We start from the raw sequence: 23,360 nt of genomic DNA on the forward strand, positions 1-23,360 counted from the left end.
CTTTAATTTGACTTTTTGTGTGGCACATGCGGAAAGTGAGATACAGCTGGTAGAAATGACTTACCATTTGATCATTTAATATTCAATTATTGAGGAAATATAATGTATAGTGCATATATGTAACCTATGTAGATGCTATGAACAAGGCGGGCAAGAGTTTGCTTCTTAGGAGTGCAAAAGGCTTATTAGGGGGAGAAAAAGAGTTTGTTTCTGAAGGAGCTTTCATCCAGTGGTGGGGGAGGGCTACCAATAATAAAGTAAAATAATTTGAGAAAGCATTGGATCTTCTGAGTAAAATAATGAGAGAAGGTAATGGAGAGAGAAGGACAGCAGATTGCTGCTAGTTTGGGTGGTCTGGGAAGGCTTCTCTGAGGAGGCAGGTTGTGACTGACAGGCAGTTAGGTGTCAGCAAAGGGGATTGCATTTCAGACTGAGAAACATTGAAAGCAAGGACTTGCAGATGGGAAATGGGAAGGAAGCCAGTGTGGTTGGAGCCTTGTGAGGCAGGCATGAGTCAGACCACCCAGGGCCTAGGGGCTGTGTGTGGTAAGGAATTTTGAGAGGCAGCAGAGCACAGTGCTTACCTGCCCAGGCTCTGGAATCAGGCTTCCTGGGTTGGAATCCCAACTCTACTTAACCAACTTGGGAATTTTTCTGAGGAGCTGGTCTGTAGCATTCATCATATCTGAAAGGTGACCCAGAAAATGTAAATGACCATTTACTATATTGTGTTGCCCCTCAGAAACACTTCTAATTCTCTGCAGCACAGACAGCCTCTGATTATTGTTGATTTTCAAGAAAAAAGAAGTTTATAAGTAGTGCAACTAAATGAAATCTTCAAGTAATAAAACAACAATATCTCAAGTTGGTTGACCTCTTTTAGTATCAATCACCAGTATGTTGGTTTTTGTTGTTGTTTTTTGAGACAGGGTTTCACTCTGTTGCCCAGACTGGAGTGCAGTGGTACAATCATGACTTACTGCAGCCTCAACCTCCTTGGACTCAGGTGATCCTCCCACCTCAGCCTCCTGGACAGGTGCATGCCACCATGCCCAGCTAATTTTTAAATTTTTTGCAGACATGCCGTTTTGCCATGTTGTCCAGGGCTGGTCTTGAACTCCAGGGCTCAAGCGATCCTCCTGCCTTGGCCTCCCAAAGTATTGGGATTACAGACGTGAGCCACTGGGTGCCTAGCCCTAGAGGACTTCTTTTTAAACAAAATTGGATTTATTATTTCATTTTCTTTGAAATGATAAGAGATAGGGTAATAAAGAAGTGGAGAAAGATTCATATGGTCTATAGACATTAGTATCTTGAGAGTGATAGTTTTGGTAAATTGTCCAGCAAGTAGAAAATACTTGAATATTTGAATCATACAGAGAAGTATCAAGGTTGACGTAACGAATGCATGTGCACCCACTGCCCAGCTTTTCAGTTATTACTGCTTTCACATGTTTGCATCAAATTGTTTTTTAAGAAATAAAAAGTACAGGCCGGGTGCGATGGCTCATGCCTGTAATCCCAGCACTTTGGGAGGCCGAGGCGGGCGGATCACAAGGTCAGGAGATCAAGACCATCCTGGCTAACACGATGAAACCCCGTCTACTAAAAATACAAAAAAATTAGCGAGGCGTGGTGGCGGGCACCTGTAGTCCCAGCTATTCGGGAGGCTGAGGCAGGAGAATGACGTGAACCCGGGAAGCAGAGTTTGCAGTGAGCTGAGATTGCGCCACTGCACTCCAGCCTGGGCGACAGAGCGAGATTCCGTCTCAAAAAAAAAAAAAAAAAGAAAAGAAATAAAAAGTACAGATGTGGTTGAAATTTTCAGTGGAACTCTTTCCAATCCTGCTCCCTTCCCTCCCTCCATCCACCGGGGTAACCAGTATTCTAGGTTTGGTCTTTGTCATTCTCTTGCATTTGTCTATATTTGCTATTATGTGTCTGTATGATTAAACAATACTTAGCATTGTTTTGCATGTGTTAAATTTTATATTAATGGTATCACTGTGATACTATGTTTCTGTAATATGTTTATCTCATTCAACATTTTTTTGAGATTCACCCATGTTGATAATGTGGCTGTTTTTATTTTAACTGTTATTTGGTGTTCCATTCATTATCTGAATATTTCTTTCTCCGTTGTTGTTGTTTTTTTGAGATGGAGTTTCACTCTGCTGCCCTGGCTGGAGTGCAGTGGTGTGGTCTCAGCTCACTGCAACCTCTGCCTCCTGGGTTCAAGCAATTATCCTGCCTCAACCTCCTGAGTAGCTGGAACTACAAGCACACACCACCATGCCTGGTTAATTTTTGTATTTTTAGTAGAGATGGGGTTTTACCATGTTGGCCATGCTAGTCTTGAACCTCAAGTGATCCGCCCACCCCAGCCTCCCAAAGTGTTGGAATTACAAGCGTGAGCCACGGCATCCAGCCTGAATATTTCATATATTGGTAGATACTCAGGTTGTTTGTAATTTTTTCTATTTTGACAATGTACCACAGTAATACATTTTACATTGTGACCCAAAATAAATGAATACACATATAGCCAAAACTACAATTTTTAATGAGGTAATACCCCTAATGCAAATTATATACTCTGTGATGTGTTCTGCTCTGTTCTATTTTATTAGAAAAAAATGCACTCGACCGGGCACAGTGGCTCATGCCTGTAATCCCAGCACTTTGGGAGGCCAAGGCGGGTGGATCACCTCAGGTTGGGAGTTCGAGAGCAGCCTGACCAACATGGAGAAACCCCGCCTCTACTAAAAATACAAAATTAGCTGGGCGTGGTGGCACATGCCTATAATCCCAGCTACCAGGGAGGCTGAGGCAGGAGAATTGCTTGAACCTGGGAGGCGGAGGTTGCAGTGAGCCGAGATCGTGCCATTGCACCCCAGCCTGAGCAACAAGAGTGAAACTCTGTCTCAAAAAAAAAAAAAAAAAAAAAAAAAAAATACTCATGAGCCACTGAAAGGTCACCCTAGCTGTAGCTTGAAAAGTACTACTGGAGGATATACCCAGGAGGGGAATTGGAGGGCCAAAGATGTCCATTTTCAACTTTACTAGATATTGCTAAATGTCTTTCCAAATCGTGTTCATTTACATCCCCATAAGCAGTGTGCTGTAGTGCCTGTTGCTTCTCATTCTCACTATTGGTGTTACCAGTCTTTTTCATTTTTGCCAATCTGGTAGGTATGAAATGGCGTCTCAGTGTTGGTTTAATTTGCATTTTTGAGCTAGAGGTTCCAGCCAGTGCAGTAAGACAAAGTAGAGCACCATTTTAGATCTTTATTGACTTCTCAATTTTCTTTATTTGCCTATTTCCTGTTTATACCTTTGCCCATTTTCCAACTCAGTTTTTTGGTCTTTTTTCATATCAATTTGTAAAAATTACTGATATATATTTTGCATTCCTTTCCCAATAATATGTAATATGTAATTATTTTAATATTACATTTAATATTACATATTATGTAATCTGGGAGGCAGAGGTTGCAGTATGCATTTTTATGCATACATAAAAATAATACGTAATTATTTTCTCCCAGTTTGTTGCCCACCCCATTTATTTTATTTTTTTGTTCATGAAGGTTCTTATTTATATTATTGTGAAATTTATTAATCTTTTACCTTATGGTTTATCCTTTTGGGATTTTGTTTAAGGAATTCTTCTTAACTCTGACTTTATAAAATATACTAGTTTATTGTAGAAATTATAATTTTTTCAAATTTTCATTTTTAAAGGTATTTATTTATTTATTAGAGATAGGGTCTCACTCTGCCCCTCTCTTGCCCTCCCTTACTCCTCTTTCTTTTTTTGATACGGAGTCTTGCTCTGTCACCCAGGCTGGAGTGCAGTGGTGTGATCTTGGCTCACTGCAACCTCTGCCTCCCAGATTCAAGCGATTTTCCTGCCCCAGCCTCCCAAGTAGCTGGGACTACAGGCATGTGCCACCATGCTCAGCTAATTTTGTATTTTTAGTGGAGATGGAGTTTTACCATCTTGGTCAAGCTGGTCTCAAACTCCTGACCTCAGGTGATCCTCCCGCCTCAGCCTCCCAAAGTGCTGGGATTACAGGCATGAGCCACTGTGCCTGGCCAGATCTTGAGTTTCATGAGTATATACGTTTTTAAAATTTATTGAATGTATACTTGGATTTGTACACTTCATTATATGCAAATTTTACCTCAAAAGAAAAAAATTGTAAAATATTGAACTCTAGCTGGTGCTGTACCTGCTGAAGTATTTAGGGGGATCATACTGATATTCACAGTTTGCTTTGAAACACATTTAAAAAACCTCAATGTGAGTTGATGAATGGATAGAAAGATGGATAGATATGTATAATAAGATGTTAAAATTCAACTTTGCACATATGTTTGGAAGTTTTTGTAATAAAATATTGGACTCCTACAACTCAGCTGCAAGAAACCAAATAACTCAATATAAAAAATGGGCAAGGGACTCGAATAGACATCTCTGTAAAGAAGACATAAAATCACCAACAGGTTAGATGCTCAACTGTCATCAAAAATATAAAAGATAACTGGTGGCAGTGAGGTCATAGAGCAACTGGAACCCTTATATACTGTTGGGAATGTACAGTGGTCCAGCCACTATGGAAAACAGCATGGAGATTCCTCCAAAAAATTAAAACTAGAATTGCCATATATGATCCTAGCGTCTCACTTCTGGGTATTTATCCAAGAGAATTAAAATCAGAACCCCAAAGAGATATCTGCACTTCCTTGTTCATTGTTGTGTTATTTACAATAGCAAGATGTGAAAATAGCCTAAATGCCCATTGGTGGATGAATGGCTAAAGCAATTGTGATCTGCATGTACAATGGAACATTATTCACCCTTAAAAACACAAGAGAATGCTGTCATATGTGACAACGTGGTTCAACCTTGGGGACATTGTGATAAGTGAAACAAACCGGTCATAGAAAGACACACACTGCATGATTGTACTTATAGAAGGTAACTAAAATAGTCATAGAAACAGAGGAGAATGGTGGTTGCCAGGCTCTGGGGTGAGGGACAGATGGGGAGTTGCTCTTCAGTGATGCAAGGGGAATAAGTTCTAGATAGCCATATAACATTGGGCTTATAGTTAGCAATGATGTATTGTACACTTTACATTTTAAGAGAGTAGATAATATGTTGAGTGTTCTTACCACAATTTTGAAAAATAAATAAAATGTTGGGAAACACAGCAATAAAATTTTTTCCATAACAGCTATTTATGATGGAAAGAAAGGTAAAAAGCAGTCATTTATTTTTTATTTGCTTTGAGGTTCTTTAGAGGGGTTTATTTAAGTCAGGCTGATTATATTACTAACAACATGTAGAAAAGTTCATTTAGGTTTACAGGGAGGCTTATTTTATTTGAGCCACTTAGAATATATATGCCAATATACAGATGAGCAATTAAATTTAATTTTTATTTAAGCCTTTTACAAGATTCACAAATAAAGATAAAGGTAACATGCCTTTTAAAAAAGATTGTCTTTGATATGTTGAGGTCCCAGGAATCAGAGACTTCAACAGTTCCTTAGAGTCTACCCTCCATCTACCCTTGAAAAGACAAAACAAGACATTATACATTAGTTTCAGGGCAAGCCAGACTAACTTTTATTAACATTTTCTCAGAGTGGGAAAGTTATCTCTTTTCTGCCAGAATGCCTTCATCAACTTGACCTTGTGTTGAACATCTCCATTTTTGGCACAATTCCCAGATATACAAGAAAATTTTTTCAATTACGATGGTATTCATTCAGATACTCCTTTCGGTGTTGTTGGAGTTCCAAATGTGAGTGATTATCTCCAACTTCCTTAACTTGGCAGTGTCTTGGAGTAATGGAAACAGGGACACAGGGATAGAAGTAAAATCTGTAAATTTTTTCAATTTTGGCAAGCTTTTCCTCTTAGTGCTGCAATTTTTCCTAGCACCTCTAAGAATATTGCCTTAACAGTATGGGCATGCTGGCAAAACAAAGCCAAACAAAAACAACATTATACAAAATTCAAACTGGTGTGTGGTGGGGAGGTGTAAATCATTTGCTTTTTTACAAGATTCATTATATGTTTTATTGGTAAATCACAATATGAATCATGTTAAACAATAGTGAAGTATATTGATAATATCAGGACCATTCTATATTTACTGACAACATATTGGGAACGCAGTGCTACCTTTTTTGTACCTTTAATTGTTTCTGTCTTGAACAGTTTACAGGCAGCTGCCTAATCTCAGCACATACGTTATTATTTCAGGTCCTGTGGGAATGGCCGCTGCTGCTGCTGTGGCAACAGGAAAGAAACGGAAACGGCCTCATGTATTTGAGTCTAATCCATCTATCCGGAAGAGGCAACAAACACGTTTGCTTCGGTGAGGGCTCCCTTATCCATATTATTACTATTCCTCAAATACTTCCTGTGAATGACAGACTTAGAACATATATGGTTAGGTTTGTCAAGGATGCGTGGTTTGATTCCTTGATGACAGATGTAGACTTAAAAGTATTCTTACAAAATTAAATACATGAAAACAAAGAAATATGATTTAACAGATATGTAATATCACATTAATCCATTCAGAAAAGTTGTATGCCTGCTATGTGCAAGCCATTGTTGTAGACATTGGGCATAGAAGAGTGAACAAAACAAGTTGCTTTAAAGAGCTTGTATCCTGCTAGAAGGGGGAAAGAAAAAAAACGATATGCAATATGTCAGGTGATGATAAGTGCAATGGGAAAAAAAATACAGTGGAGTAAGGAAAATAGAAAAGTCAGGAGGTAGGGGGATATAGTCATTTTTCTCTTTTATAAGGATGGTCTGGGAAATGCTTTTTGATAAGGCAGCCTTTGAACAGAGACTTGAAGACGCTGAAAGAGCACACACGTTGATACTGAGGGGAAGAACATCTCAGGCAGGGGGAGTATCAAGAACAAAGACCCCGAAGTGTGAACGTGGTAGTTGTTTTTGAGGAACAGCCAGGGAGATATGAGAATATGTTCGGAGTAGTAGAGAAGAGCCACTCCAGGAGATCTTTTTTTTTTTTTGATAGATGCGGTCCTGCTATGTTGTCTAGGCTGGTCTGGGACTCCTGGCCTCAAGCAATCCTTGTGCCTCATCCCCAAAATGCTGGGATTACAGGTGTGGGTCACTGCACCTGGCCTAGGAGATCTTATAGTCCAATATCAGGGGCTTGACTCTTACTCTGAGTGAGATGAGATGTCAGTGTAGGTTTTTGACCAGAGCAATGGTATCATCTTACTTACATTTTTAAAGAATCACTCAGGCTACGGTGTTGAGAATAGAATCTGAGGATACAAGAATGGAATCAGGGAGACCAATTAGGTGGTGATTATAGTAATCTAGGCCAGAAATGATAGTGTCTTAAAATCAACATGGCAGCAGCATGGGTAGTAAGAAGTGATCAGGTTCTAGATGTATTTCAAAAGTCAACTCACCATGATTTGTTGACGTGGAGTGTGCGAGAGAAAAAGGAGTGCAGGGTGATTTTTGGTCCGATTACTAGAAGGATTGCGATGGCATTTACTGGAGAGGGAGCAAGCATGACAGTGAGGGTGAGACAGAATCAGGAATTTGGTTTTGGACCTGGTAAGTTTGTGATGCCTCTAACCATTAAGTGGAGATACAAAATAAGCAGTTGGATATATGAGTCTGGAATTCAAATGAGAGGCCTTAGTTGAAGATGATATAAGCATATAAGTAGTATTTAGAACTAGGAGACTGGATGAGGTCACTTAGGGAGGGAGTACGGACTGAGGCCTGAAGCGCTCCACCTTTCGGAGGTTAGAGAGATGAAAGGAGCCAGCAAAAGAGTCTAAGAAGCAACCAGTGAGTCAGGAAACAAACCAAGAGAGTGGTATCCTGGAAACCAGGTACAAAAAGTGTGTCAGGAAGGAGAGCATGTGATCAGCTATCAAATGCTTCTGACAGGTTGAAAAAGATGCCAACTGACCATTAGATTTAGTAACATGGAGTTCACGATTGAACTTGACAAGAGTGTATTCAAAGGAGCGGTAAGGGTGAAAAGATTGGAATAGCTTTAAGGGAGAATGGAGAGAGGGGAATTAGAGACAGTGAATATAAACCATTGTTTCAAGGCATTCCATCAGATTTCTTGTTTGATAAGTGGTCCTTTGCTCACACATTTCAGAATTCTGAAATGTAGAACTTTGAAATCATCTCCCATGATTTCAGAGGGAAGAGGCTGTGTTTCTGTTTCATCCATTGTTACTATGTTTTAAAAAGCTGTTTTTGGGTTGATGGGTACAGCAGACCACCATGGCATATGTATACCTTTGTAACAAACCTGCACATTCTCTACATGTATCCCGGAACTTAAAGTAAAATAATTTTTTTAAGCCGTTTTCGGCTGGGCACGGTGGCTCACGCCTATAATCCCAGCACTTTGGGAGGCCGAGGTGGGAAGATCACCTGAGGTCGGGAGTTCAAGACCAGCTCGGCCAACATGGTGAAACCCCATCTCTACTAAAAATACAAAATATTAGCCAGGCATGGTGACAGGCGCCTACAATCCCAGCTAGTCGGGAGGCTGAGGCGGGAGAATAGCTTTAACCCAGGAGGCGGAGGCTGCAGTGAGCCAAGATTGCACCACTGCACTCTAGCCTAGGTGACAGAGTGAGACTCCATCTTAAAAAAAAACTGTTTTCATTTCATCCTCACTTGTGAAATACTGTAGGACTGAGAATAATTGTTTATATCACAATGAAAATCTGAAGCTACAACGTTTTAAAAGCATAGGTATACCTTGGAGATATTGCAGGTTTGGTTCCAGACCACTACAATAAAGCAAGTAGCACAATAAGTCACAGAAATTTTTTGGTTTCTCAATGCATAAAAAAGTTATGTTAACACTATACTCTGTTAAGTGTTGCAGTGGTATTATGTCTAAAAAAAGCAATGTACATACCATAATTTTAAAATGCTTTTTTTTTTTTTGGAGAACAAATTCTAGCTCTCTTGTCCAGGCTAGAGTGCAGTGGTGCGATCATGGCTCACTGCAGCCTCCATCTCCTGGGCTCAAGTGATCCTCTCACTTAGCCTCCCAAGTAGCTGGGACAATAGGTGCATGTCACCATACCTGGCAAATTTTTTCTTCTTTTTGTGAAGACAGGGTCTCACTATGTTACCCAGACTGGGCTTAAACCTCTGGGCTCAAGCAATCCTCCCGCCTCAACCTCCCAAAGTGCTGGAATTACAGGCGTGAGCCACTGGGCCTGACCACTAAAACACTTAATCGCTAAAAAGATGCTAATGCTCATCTGAGCCTGCAGTGAGTCATCGTCGTATTGCTGGTTGAGGGTCTTACCTCGGAGTTGATGACTGCTGACTGATCAGGGTAATTGTTGCTGACGGTTGGGGTGGCTGTGGCAATTTCTTAAAAATAAGACAATAAATTTTGCTGTATGGATTGACTCTTTCTTTCATGAATGATTTCTCTGTAACATGTGATGCTGTTTGATAGCATTTTACCCACAGTAAAACTTTCAAAATTGGAAAATTAATCCCCTCAAACTCTGCTGCTGCTTCATCAATTCAGTTTGTGTCATATTCTAAATCTTTTATTGTCATTTCAACAGTATTCATAGCATCTTCATCAGGAGTAGATTTCATCTCAGGAAACTGCTTTCTTTGCTCATCAATAAGAAGCACCTCTCATCCCTTCAAATTTTATCATGATATTGTAGCAATTCAGTCCCATTTTCAGGGTCCACTTTTAATTCTGGTTCTTTTACTGTTTCTACTGCATCTGCAGTTACTTCCTCCACTGAAGTGTTGAACTCCTTAAAGTCATGCATGAGGCTTGGAATCAAGTTCTTCCAAACTTCCGTTAATGTTGATGATTTGACCTCCTCCCATGTACTTGTAGATGAATTACAAGTACTCTTAATGGCATCTTGAATGGTGAATCCATTCTAGAAACTTTTCAATTTATTTTACCCAGATCCATCAGAGGAATCATTATAGCAGCTGTATCCTTTCACAATGTATTTCTTACTTAATAAGACCTGAATGTTGAAATGACTCCTTGATCCATGGGCTGCAGAATGGATGTTGTCTTAGCAGGCATGAAAACAGCATTAATCTCTTTGTACATCTCCGTTAGAGCACTTGGGTGGCTAGGTGCATTGTCAATGTGCAACAATAGTTTGAAAGGAATTTTTTTTTTCTGAGCAGTGGGTCTCAACAGTGGGCTTAAATAGTCCATAAACCATGCTGTAAACAGATGTACTGCCATCCAGGGTTTATTATTCTGTTTACAGAGGACAGACAGAATAGATTTAGCATGATTTTTAAAGGACCCTAAAGTCACTAGCTGCATTAGGCCGTAACAAGAGAGTCAGCCTGTCCTTTGAAGCTTTGAAACCTGGCATCGACTTCTCTCTAGCTAGGAAAGTCCTAGATGGTATCTTCTTCCAATAGAAGGCTGTTTTGTCTACATTGAAAATCTGTTGTTTAGTGTAACCACTTGGCTAAATCATCTGGATAACTTGCTCCAGCTTCTACATCAGCACTTGCAGCTTCACTTTGTACTTTTATGTATTAGAGATGGCTTCTTTCCTTGAACCTCATGAACCAACCTCTGAAACAGTCAGGGCTTTGCTCTGCATTAGACTTTGGCCTATGGGATTGTTGTGGCTGGTATGATCTTTTATCCAGACCACTAAAACTTTCTCCATATCAACAATAAAACTGTTTTGCTTTCTTATCATTTGTATGTTCATTGGAGTAGCACTTGTAATTTCTCTCAAGGACTTTCCTTTGCATTAACAACACGGCCAACTGTTTGGCATAAGCGGTGTTGCTGTCAGCCTGTCTTGGCTTTCGACATGCCTTCCTCACTAAGCTTAGTCTTGTCTAGCTTTTGATTAAAAGTGAGAGATGTGCGACTCTTCCTGAAACTTGAACACTTAGAGGCCATTATAGGGTTATCAGTTGGCATAATTTCAATACTGTGTCTCAGGGAACAGGAAGGCCTGAGGAGAGGGAGAGAGGCAGGAAACAGTTGATCAGTGGGGCATTCAGAACACACACAACATTTATCGGTAAAGTTTGCTGTCTTTTGTTGGGCACTGTTTGTGGTGTCCCAAACCAATTAAAATAGTAACATCAAAGATCACTGATCACAGATCACTATAACAGATTATAATCATAATGGAAGAGTTTGAAATGTTACTAGGGTTACCAAAATGTGACACAGACATGCAGTGAGCACATGCTTTTAGGAAAATGGCGCTGATGAACTTGCTTGACATAGGGTTGCCACAAACCTTTGTTTTAAAGAAAGATCCCACAGTGTCTGTGAAACACAAAGTAACAAAGCACAATAAAACTAGGTATGCTTGTAGTACTTTTGGATAAAATTATCTCAATGAGATATAAACAATATCAAAAGGTAGTAAAAGCAAATCATTTGAGCCCCTTTTATTAAGCGTGGAGATGATATAATAGATTTTGTAAGAGCACATCTTGGTTGTAATTTTTTTTTTTGAGGCAAAGTCTCGCTCTGTTGCCCAGGCTGGAGTGCAGTGGCACCATCTTGGTTCACTGCAACCTCCACCTCTTGGATTCAAGCAATTCTCATGCCTCAGACTCCCAAGAAATTAGGATTACAGGCATGTGCCACCAAGCCTGGCTAATGTTTTTGTATTTTTAGTAGGGACGGGCTTTACACCATGTTGGCCAGGCTGGTCTCGAACTCCTGGCCTCAAGTGATCCGCCCGCCTCGGCCTCCCAGAGTGCTGGGATTACAACAGAAATGAGCCACCGTGCCTGGACAGTTGTAATCTTTATAATTTTAAGTAGCAGTAAGTGGTGTTACTCAGATCAAGAAGAATGATACCATGTTCAAAATTGTGTCGTGGTGTCCCAAGGCAAAACCTTCAATTGAGCCTTCTATCAGTAGTCTTTAAGAAAAAGGTATGTACATGTTTCTGCTGATCCCCTTTTCACATTTTACGTAAAAGAAAGCATATCTGATCAGAGTAAACTGTCTTAAGTCATTTGTGTCTATGTCACTATAATTTCCATCTTTTTAAAACTGTTTTTATTCTTGTTTCCTTTTCTGATTCAGGAAACTTCGAGCCACATTAGATGAATATACTACTCGCGTGGGACAGCAAGCTATTGTCCTCTGTATCTCACCCTCCAAACCTAACCCTGTCTTTAAAGTGTTTGGTGCAGCACCTTTGGAGAATGTGGTAAGTCACAACCAAGCTGTTCTCGCTTGCCCTTTGCTTTCTGTCAGCTGCTTCCATTGTTCTGATCCTCTGTCAAGAATAACAGTTGGCATTTCTGTTACCCCCTAATCCAGGCATGGGAGAGGGGACTAGTTTTCAGATTGCTTTATGCATATCAAAACAAAATGATCATTACTGTTTTTACTTCCTGTGTCAAGGTATTTTACCTGTGTCAAGGTATTTTACCTGCCCAGATGCAATGGGTAGCCGGGGGAAGTGGGGACGGGAGGGGAAAACAAGGGGTTTTGTTTGTTAGGAAACAATGCAGGATTTTGTAAGAAAATTACTGATTTATATCAGAAACAAAATAGTAGATAATTCCAAGGTGTCAATTTCCTAAGGGAAACCTGGGGGGCATTTTATTGATCAGTTATTTGAGTTACATATTTGAAATCTCTTACATTTATCAAATAATTGATTTAATACCCTGCTGCAAATATAGAACTATATTTGAACATTTTGATTGTATAACTATCCAGAGCTAATTTTATAAAAATAGTCTTTTGCCCCTGCATACTTATACAATAGGAACTATTCCTTCTTGGGCCAAATTAACTTTGAATCAGTGGAGTAATGATCTGTCAAGATTTAAATTGCATTTTGTTTTTATTAGGATAAAATTCATTAGCTTAAAATGACATTTATTAGATGTCTCCCATATTGAATAAAGGCATTTTTTGAGTTCAGAATTAGTAATCAATTGATAGAAATTCTGTTTGTTGTATTTTTTTTCACACCATCTTCCCATCCCTGAAATGTTGTGGGTATTTCTTAACATTTTTGAGTTTTATTTTGAGTTTTTCCAAAAATTCCTGAAGCCCTACAGTTAGGATGTGTTAGGACTTTTCCTTAGAAGAATATAGTAGAAGGCTCCTACTTCAAAATGTTATCTGAGAAATAGCCTTTACTGTCACACTGTTGACAAACACGAAATCTGGGCATGTCTTCTCTTCTTTAGTACCAAAAATCTAAAACAATACTACTGATAGTAGTAAAGATGATGCAGTCTATGAAAAAGATTCATCTAGAAGACTCAGAAAAATACTTCAGAAAATTACTCACTGCAAAAACATTATTTTAAGTTTTGCAAAACTGTTGGAGTCCTCCATAGAATACAAGAAGATATAGACTCTGTTAAACAGGATACACTAGACTGAGATAAAAAGCATTTTACCTTTGACTGACATTGATAAATACAGGTTAAGGACTACAAGTACCAGTAAAATTAGAAGCAGAATATATCTTCCAGAGCACTGAAGAAAAAAAATGAAACCAAGTCTTTGTATAAAAGATAGAAACAAGGAAGGAATTTTTAAAAACTAAATAAAACACATAGTCTAGAACACTAATACAAGTGAGGCCAGTTAATTCTGTTATAAAACATACATATAAATGGGTTAAACTGCCTTGTTAAGGGCATAGATGTTCTTTCAGGTTGAAACAACAATCCAAATCAAACCTGTCTCTATTCAGTGTATATGTCATACTCATAGCCACTTACAAATGTTAAAAGCAGCTGCAAGTAATAGAATCAAGAAAGTGAAAAGACAACATGCAGAATGGGAGAAATATTTGCAAGTCATATGTCTCATAAAAAAAACTTGTGTTGAGAATATACAAGGAATTCTTACAACTCAACAATAAAAAGCGGGCAGATCATGAGGTCAGAAGTTTAAGATCAGCCTGGCCAATATGGTGAAACCCCATCTCTACTAAAAATACAAAAAAAGGCGGGCGTGGTGGCACCTGCCTGTAGTCCCAGCCACTCGGGAGGCTGAGGCAGAAGAATCTCTTGAACCCGGGAGGTGGAGGTTGCAGAGAGCCAAGATTGTGCCACTGCATTCCAGCCTGGGCAACAGAGCAAGACTCCATCTCAAAAAAAAAACAAAAAGACAACCCAATTTAAAAATAGGCAAAAGGGCCACGCACAGTGGCTCACGCCTGTAATCCTAGCACTTTGGGAGGCCAAGGCAAGTAGATCACTTGAAGTCAGGAGTTCAAGACCAGCCCGGCCAATATGGTGAAACCCCATGTCTACTAAAAATACAAAAATTAGCCAGATGTGGTGGTGGGCACCTGTAATGCCATCTACTCAGGAGGCTGAGGCAGGAAAATTTCTTGAACCCCGGAGCCAGAGGTTGCAGTGAGCCGAGATCACGTGCCGCTGCACTCCAGCATGGGTAACTGAGTGAGACTCTGTCTCAAAAAATAATAAAAATAAAAATAGGCAAAAGATCTGAATAGATACTTCTTCAAAGAAGATATAGAAATGGTCAAAAAGCACATGAGAACTAATGATAAATATCATTAATCATTATAGTCATTTATCATTAATAATCACATTTTGATTTTTCATTTCCCTCATGACTATGATTATTAATCATTAGAAAATAAAAACCACAGTGAGATACCACTTCATAACCACAGGGATGACTATAATCAAAAAGACAACAATAAGTGTTGGTGAAGATTTGGAGAAAGAAAAGGCAAAATGATACGGCTGCTTTGGAAAACAGTTTGTCAGTCTCTCAAAATGTTAAAAGTAGTGTTGCCATGTGACCTAGCAGTTCTATTCCTGAGTTATACCCAAAAGAACTGAAAGTGTATGTTCACACACAAACTTGTATACAGTGTTTATAGCAGCATTATTTATAATTGCCAAAAAGTGGAAACAACTAAAATGTTCATCGGCTGATGAATGGATAAATAAAATGTGGTATATCCATAGAATGGAATATTATTCAGCAAGAAAAAGGGAAGAAGTACTGATATTATACTACAGCATGGATGAACCTTTAAAACATTGTTGTAACCAAAAGAATTCAGTCACAAAAGATCACATATTATAGGATTCCATTTATATGCAATGTCCAGGATAGATAAATCTTATTTATAGAGAGAGAGTGGATTAATGGTTGCCAGAGACTGGGGAAGGGGAAGGGAGGAATGGGGAGTGACAGCCAGTGGGCATGGAGTTTCTTTTAGGAGGAATGAAATGCTCCAAAATTAGATTTTGGTGATAATTTTAGGACCCTACGAGTATGAAGTCTTACCCTTTAAATGGGTGAATTGTATGGTATGGCAAACTGAATAATGACCCCCCCAGAGATGTACAGGTCCCCATCCCTGGAACCTGTGACTGTTACCTTATACAGCAAAAGTGCAGTTGTAATTAAGTTAAGGGTCTTGAGATGGGGAGATTATTCTCGATTATCCAGGTAGGCCCTAAATGTAATCACAAGTATCTTTATAAGAGGGAAACGAAGGGAGATTGGCATAGAAGTAGATGTGTTGGTGGAAGCAAGAGGTTGGATGCAAGGAGGGGGTCCAGAGCCAGTGATACAGGCTAGACAGAAGCTAGACAAGACAAAGAAACAATTCTCTCTTAGAGATGCACCCTTAGAGCCTGCAGAAGGACCCGGCCCTGCCAACACCTTGACTTTTGCCAAGTGAAACCAAGAAAATAAATTTGTGTGGGTTTAAGCCACCTAGTTTGTGGTGATTTGTGGGAGCCATAGGAAACAAATACATATGGTGTGTGAACTGTGTATTAGTAAAGCTGTTACAAATGTTAAATGTAAAATAACAGGCAAAAGTTTGTCAGAAAAATGCCTACAAAAATAAATCATGGATCACAGCATTAATATCAGACAAAGCCTAATTGTCAAGGCAAAAAAGTATTAACGACAACCAGGGGTCATTTAGTATTGATAAGAAGTATTTATTTATTAATTTATTTATTTAGAGACAGGGTCTTGCTCTGTTGCCCAAGTTAGAGTGTAGTGGTGTAATCTCGGCTCACTGCAATCTCCACCTCTTGGGTTCAATTGATCCTCCCGCCTCAGCCTCCTGAGTAGCTGGGACTACAGGCAGGTGCCACCACACCCAGCTAAAATAAGAAGTACATATTTATCATGAACCTTTATATTCTTCAAGTAACTTTAAAGCAAAACATGGGGTCAGGTGCAGTGGCTTAAGCCTGTAATCCCAGCACTTGGAAGGCTGAGGTGGGAGGATTTCTTGAGGCCAGGAGTTCAAGACAAGCCTGGGCAACATAGTGGGACCTCGTCTACACACACACACACACACACACACAAAAAGCCGGGCATACTGGCCCACACTCAGCTACTTGGGAGGCTGAGGCAGAAGGATTACTTGAGCCCAGGAGATCAAGGCTGCAGTGAGCCATGATGCTACTGCACTCCAGCTTGGGTGACAGAGTGAGACCCTGTCTGTCAATCAGTTAGTCAGTCAGTCCACCAGACATACACATACCACAGCATGTAGATCAAAAAGTTAGAAATGTAAGGAAAAAAGGTAGTTAAAACCCACAGTGGGGCTGGGCACGGTGGCACATATGTATAATCCCAGCACTTTGGGAGCTGAGGTGGGAGGATTGGTTGAGGTCAGGAGTTTGAGACCAGCCCAGGTAACATAGTGAGACCTCATCTCTACAAAAAATTTAAAAATTAGCCAGATGTGGTACCACATGCTTATAATCTCAGCTTCTTGGGAGGCTGAGATGGGAAGATTGCTTGAGCCCAGAGGTCAAGTCTGCAGTGAGCTGTGATTGCACCACTGCACTCTAGCCTGGATGACAGGATGACAGCCTGTCCAAAAGAAAAACACACACACACACACACACACACACACACAATGGTAGTAAAAGAATTTACTATCCTTGTCAGATCAACAAAGCAAAATATAAACAAGAATATAGAGATCTGAATAACAGATTTAATAAGGTTGACAGTCTAGGCAACATAGCGATACCCTGTCCCTACAAAAAAATTAAAAAAAAAAAAATTGATCCAGGTGTGGTGGTGTGCACTTTTAGTCCCAGCTGTTTGGGATGCTGAGGCAGGAGGATTACTTGAGCCTAGGAGTTCAAGGATGCAGTGAACTATGATTATTCCACTGTGCTCCAGCCTGGGTGACAGAGTGAGACAATGGCTCAAAAAACAAAAGAATAAAGGTGATACAATAGATACAGAAGCGTTGACACCTTACAAGGGGCTAATATACCATATTTGAAAAATTACATAAATGAATTATAAGAATTGACCATTTATTGTTACCAGGCCCCAAATTTTTTTTTTGAAACAAGATCTTGCTCTGTTGCCCAGGCTGGAGTACAGTGGTGCAGTCTCAGCTCACTGCAACCTCTGCCTCACTAGTTCAAACAGTTCTTCTGCCTCAGCCTCCTGAGTAGCTGGCTAATTTTTATGTTTTTAGTAGAGACAGGGTTTTGCCATGTTGGCCGGTCTGGTCTTGAACTCCTGACCTCAAGTAATTCGCCCACCTTGGCCTCCCAAAGTGTTGGGATTACAGGTGTGAGTCACCAGGCCCGGCCCCAAAGAATATTTTCTGATCACACTACAGAAAATTCAGAATTTTAGAATTTCAAAAGACAAGAAAAAATTTCAATCACCTGGAATGTGTGTGTGGGGGGGTGTGTGTGTGTCTTGCTCTATTGCCCAGGCTAGAGTGCAATGGTGCAGTCTCAGCTTACTGCAAGCTCTGCCTCCCGGATTCAAGTAATTCTCCCTGCTTCAGCCTTCCAAGTAACTGGGATTACAGGTGCGTGCCACCACGCCTGGCTAATTTTTATATTTTTAGTAGAGGCGAGGTTTCACCATGTTGGCCAGGCTGGTCTCAAACTCCTGACTTCAGATTATCCACCTGCCTCGGCCTCCCAAAGTGCTGGGATTACAGGCAGGAGCCACCACAACTGGCCGGAATTTTTTATTTTTTTTATTTTTTTTACTTAAGACAGAGTCTTGCTCTGTTGCCTGGGCTAGAGTGCAGTGGTGCGATCTTGGCTCACTGCAACCTTTGCCTCCCAGGTTCAAGCAATTCTCTGCCTCAGCCTCTCGAGTAGTTGGTATTACAGGCTCCTGCCACGATGCCCGGCTAATTTTTGTGTTTTTACTAGAGAGGGGGCTTCACCATGTTGGCCAGGCTGGTCTCGAACTCCTAACCTCAGGTGATCCTCCTGCCTCAGCCTCCCAAAGTGCTGGGATTACAGGCGTGAGCCACCACGCCTGGCCGGAAATTTTTAAAAGAAAATCTTAATTTACAGGTTATTTAGAAACAAAAATGATAACCAAAAATAAAAACTTAGAAGTTATTATCTAAACTGGTACTCAAAGGAATATTCATGATCTTATTTAAAAAGAAAAATGTATACGAGAAAGTTGGAAAAGAAAGAAACTTCATCTAGCTAAAGAAGGTAGAAAGAGAATAATAAAATAAGTCTAAGAAAAAAATAGAACAAATAAACATGTGAAAGAAATGAATGAGGGAACAAGAAAAGTAGACTTGTTAAATTCAAGAATTGGTTCTATAAAAAGTCTAATAAAACAGAAAAACTGCTACATGCTAATGAGGAAAAGGGAGAAGAAAAATATGTACCTTTAGAAACAAGATATCTATAGTTGCAGACAAAAAGAGATCGAAAATTGTAAGAAAAGGCTATTAATTCTGTTCTTGCAAGTTAAAAACTCAGCCAAGTGGATTAACTTAGTAAGAAAATAAAATAACCAAAACACATCCAGACCTCAGTAGAATAAGCATTAACTGAAAACCTCAATAGAGTAATAAACATATACAAAATTGGAAAAGTGTTAAAGAACTACATCCCTTCAAGAGACCCTGGGCCCCAATTATTTTGGTTGACTTCTGTTAAACATTTAAGGTACAAATAATTCCCTAATCTTATACCCTAGTCTTATTATAGTCATTTATCATTAATCAAATTTTGATTTTCATTTCCCTGATGATTAATGATATATAATCATAGTCTTTAGGGTGATGAACAACTGTGGGAGTTGCATGCAATGTGGAAGATATATGGAAAGTAGTATAGTGAAAGCCACGTTGCTCATGTATTTACTTAGTCAACATATAACGATTTAATGCTATTGGATACAAGGTATGAGATAAAGATTCCATCTGAGTCTATTGGGGTTTCAGGGTTCAAAACTGGGAATCCCAAAGGACTAAGGGGACATGAGAGCCCTGAACTGAGGCAGGAGAAGAAAGGAGGCAGACACTGGGGCTGAAGAGAAAATAGGATGAAATCAGCGTAACTTCAGGGGCCACAGCCTGCGGCCTGGCTGGAAGGCAGATGTGCCTCACAGTCGCAGGTCTGAGGCCAGCTCTTTGTTACATACCTCAGATGCCAATATGTTTTTAGTCTCATAGGAGCTTGTAGAAAATTAAAAAAAAAAAAAAAAAATTTATGAGACCTTCCCAAAGACTCTTCCTTTATCCAGTCAAGCTGCAGGAATACAAAAAAATTACGGTATCTTGTCTGGGACTATTTTTGCAACCCAACCCAGTAACCTTATAGCAAACGTTTTGAAAATTAGCCAAGTGTGGTGATGCACACCTGTGATCCCAGCTACTTGGGAGGCTGAGGTGGGAGGATCACTGGAGCTCAGGAATTTGAGGCTGCAGTGAACAAACCTGTGTGACAGATCAAGACCCTGTTTCAAAAAACAAAACAAAATAAAACTCTAATGGCTCCTGCAAATACCGTAAACACCCTCCATCTCTGGCAATCATAAAATGTTTGTTAATGTATTACCTGTATTTGTATATTTAAAATATTTTATAATATTTCAGCCTGGACAACATGTAAGAGCCTGTCTCATTCGTTTTTTGTTGTTTTTTGTTTTTTGTTTTTGTTGTTTTTTTTTTTGAGACGGAGTCTTGCTCTGTCACCCAGGCTGGAGTGCAGTGGCCGGATCTCAGCTCACTGCAAGCTCCGCCTCCCGGGTTCACGCCATTCTCCTGCCTCAGTCTCCCGAGTAGCTGGGACTACAGGCGCCTGCCACCTCGCCCGGCTAAGTTTTTGTATTTTTAGTAGAGACGGGGTTTCACTGTGTTAGCCAGGATGGTCTCGATCTCCTGACCTCGTGATCCGCCCGTCTCGGCCTCCCAAAGTGCTGGGATTACAGGCTTGAGCCACCGCGCCCGGCCGAGCCTGTCTCATTCGTGTGTGTGTGTGTGTGTGTGTGTGTGTGTGTGTGTGTGTGTGTGTGTAAAATAAGCAAAAGACCTGGTCCCTGTGCTCAGCAATGTCATGCACTGGTTGTGTATAGTGTATTCCAGAAATAACAGTACAAATGACACGTATTTATTTGTGTCAGTAGGAATTTAAAGGAGGAAGAGAATTATGGCAAGAATAATTGGGAAGTTTTTTCAGAGCAAGTGGGAATTGAACTGATCCTAGAAAAATGGAAAATATTTGAGTAAGAAGCAGATTTATGTGGTGGCTCATGTCTGTAATCCCAGCACTTTGGGAGGCCTAGGTGGGCGGATCACTTGAGGTCAGGAGTTTGAGACAAGCCTGGCCAACACATTGAAACGCCGTCTCTACTAAAAATATAAAAAAATAGCTGGGCATGGTGGCAGGCACCTGTAATCCCAGCTACTCAGGAGGCTGAGGCAGGAGAATTGCTTGATCCCAGGAGATGGAGGTGGCAGTGAGCCGAGATCACGCCACTGCACTCCAGCCTGGGTAACAGAGAGGAACTCCATCTTTTTTAAAAAAAAAAAAAAAAATGGTCTCTAGAAGTTTCAAAGAAAAGAACTTGCTAGATGTCAAGGTGAGTGACGAGGTTGGGCAGCTAAAGAAGGAAGAAAGTGGACAAAGTTGCTCAGTATAGGACTCCATGGAGGTTGTATGCTAGGAGCTCAAGAGGTGTCATTCACATAGTCTCCAGGGTTAGGCAGGCACAACTGTATCTGGTGGCTCTGGCAGAGGAGTATTGAAAAAACAAATAATTGGAAAGATTGAAATGCTGGCCAGAGAAACTTGGACTTTGTTTATAAGAAGTGGGGAACTATAGCAGTTTCTTGAGAAAAAAAAAGATAAATGATAGTGATGTGGCTAAAAATACCAGCTTTGGAGCTAGATAAAAATTTGTTTGATTTTTGGCTATACTTCTTACTAGTTAATATGATTTGGGGAAAGTTACTTAAGTTTATTAAGGCTCAGTTTTCTTATTTGCAAAATGAGTATAATAATGTTTTCCTTGTAGAATTATGGTAAGGATGACAACACATGTAGTGCTTGGCACAAAGTAAGTGCTCAGTAAACGGTGTTTGATGATAATAAGTGTTTCCAAAATTTCAAATGGCAGTGGTATACAAGATTGGGGGAAGAGAGTGGTAACTGATTTTGATTTTAAGTGGATGTTTACCTTAGTTGTGAAACCAATTGACATATTGGTATGGAGTGACAAAGGCATAAGCTGTGGTTTTTGGAATAGAAGGCATAAGTTGGAACACAAACCTGTATTTTATCTCATCTGTGACACCATTGATTATAAGATGTGCTGTTATTTGTGTACTATGAAGAAAGAAGAAACAATGATGCATGTTGACACAATGTTATCACTTAGAATTTTTATTTTCTACTCACTGAAAGAGCTCTTTCTTAGACATAGCTTTTAATCATATATCATTTTTGTGTATATGTAAAAAGGAAAATATTGAATTACTTCTTGTTTCAGTCATTATTATCTGTGTTTTTTCATGTAATATTGTCTTCTGTGGCATCGTGAAAACGGGCAATGCTGTATTTCTTTTAAAAGTGCTCTTTCATTGTCTCTGATTTCCCCCCCAAGCAGCAACAGGTTTGATGCAAGTGCTTTTTTTTTTTTTTTTTTGAGACAGAGTCTCGCCCTGTCACCCAGACTGGAGTGCAGTGGTACAGTCTCAGCTCACTGCAGCCTCTCCCTCCTGGGTTCAAGCAATTCTCCTACCTCAGCCTCCCAAGTAGCTGGGATTACAGGCAACCACCACCACACCCAGCTAATTTTTGTATTTTTAGTATAGACAGGGTTTCACCATGTTGGTCAGGCTGGTCTCGAACTCCTAACCTCAGGTGATCTGCCCGCCTCAGCCTCCCAAAGTGTTGGGATTACAGGCGTGAGCCACTGCGCCTGGCGGTGCTTCTTGATCTTACCAGAAATTGTCATTGGGAAGGTTATAGACAACGGTCAAGACTCACATTCTCTTCTCAAATGGTGCTAAATGATTTGTTGAGTAAAAAGGCCAGGGATAGCAAACATGTTCACATGGCTGCAGGCAGTGACAGCTATGCCCTGTTGTTGCCTTGTCCATAGCAATTTTAAGATGTATCCCCATTTCAGAAGACTGATAAATATGAAAGAAAAATGCAACTCAGAATTGATAGATCAGATAGAATTAAAACTCGAGGTCAGTAATTCTGAGAAAGTTACTTAACTTTAGTAAGCAAGCTTAGATAGAAGTGCTTTGGTTATACCTGAAGTTGTTTTGTTGCAAATTACTTAGGGATGCTCTACCAGCACTAAAAAACAAACAAACAAACAAAAACAAGATATTTTATAAGAATTATATAGCACTGATAAACTGACTCATAAAAATGGCTGAAATTGCTTGAAACTGGCTAATAAAGAAGTAATAACCTAATGATTTTCCATTTTTGAATGCCAGGTGTTTCTAAAAGCCAGATGAAGTTTGTTTTTATTTTAAAATTATTAGTTATTTATTTTTGAGACAAGGTCTGGCTCTGTCACCCAGGCTGGAGTGGCACGATCTCGGCTCACTGCAACCTCCACCTCCTGGGCTCAAGCCATTCTCCTACCTCAGCCTCCTGAGTAGCTGGGACCACAGACATGCACTACCATGCCCGGCTAATTTTTGTATTTTTAGTGGAGACGGGGTCTCGCCATGTTGCCTAGGCTGGTCTCAGATTCCTGGGCTCAAGGAATCTGCCTGCCTCAACCTCCCAGTGTGCTGGGATGACAGGTGTGAGCCACTGCACACAGCCTGTTTTTTTTTTTTTTTTTTTTTTTGAGACGGAGTCTCGCCGTGTCGCCCAGGCTGGAGTGCAGTGGCGCGATCTCGGCTCACTGCAAGCTCCGCCTCCCGGGTTCACGCCATTCTCCCGCCTCAGCCTCCGAGTAGCTGGGACTACAGGCGCCCGCCACCACGCCCGGCTAGTTTTTTGTATTTTTTTTAGTAGAGACGGGGTTTCACCATGTTAGCCAGGATGGTCTCGA

At 40.2% G+C, this 23,360-nt stretch overlaps 1 protein-coding gene across 3 annotated transcripts in view; it reads left to right on the plus strand.

Annotated features, from left to right (window-relative positions):
• NRF1 (nuclear respiratory factor 1) overlaps nt 1-23,360 on the plus strand; it is a 119,489-nt gene that overhangs the window by 22,296 nt on the left and 73,833 nt on the right. For 2 of the 3 annotated variants that reach the window (XM_025381000.1, XM_025381001.1), the window contains 2 exons: nt 6,281-6,395; nt 12,135-12,261. In XM_025381000.1, coding sequence (XP_025236785.1) covers nt 6,281-6,395; nt 12,135-12,261 — 242 coding nt within the window. The remainder of the gene's footprint in view (nt 1-6,280; nt 6,396-12,134; nt 12,262-23,360) is intronic. The other variant, XM_025381002.1, reaches the window with a different exon arrangement.

This window comes from Theropithecus gelada, chromosome 3, assembly GCF_003255815.1.
Source record: "Theropithecus gelada isolate Dixy chromosome 3, Tgel_1.0, whole genome shotgun sequence".
Taxonomy (NCBI): domain Eukaryota; kingdom Metazoa; phylum Chordata; class Mammalia; order Primates; family Cercopithecidae; genus Theropithecus; species Theropithecus gelada.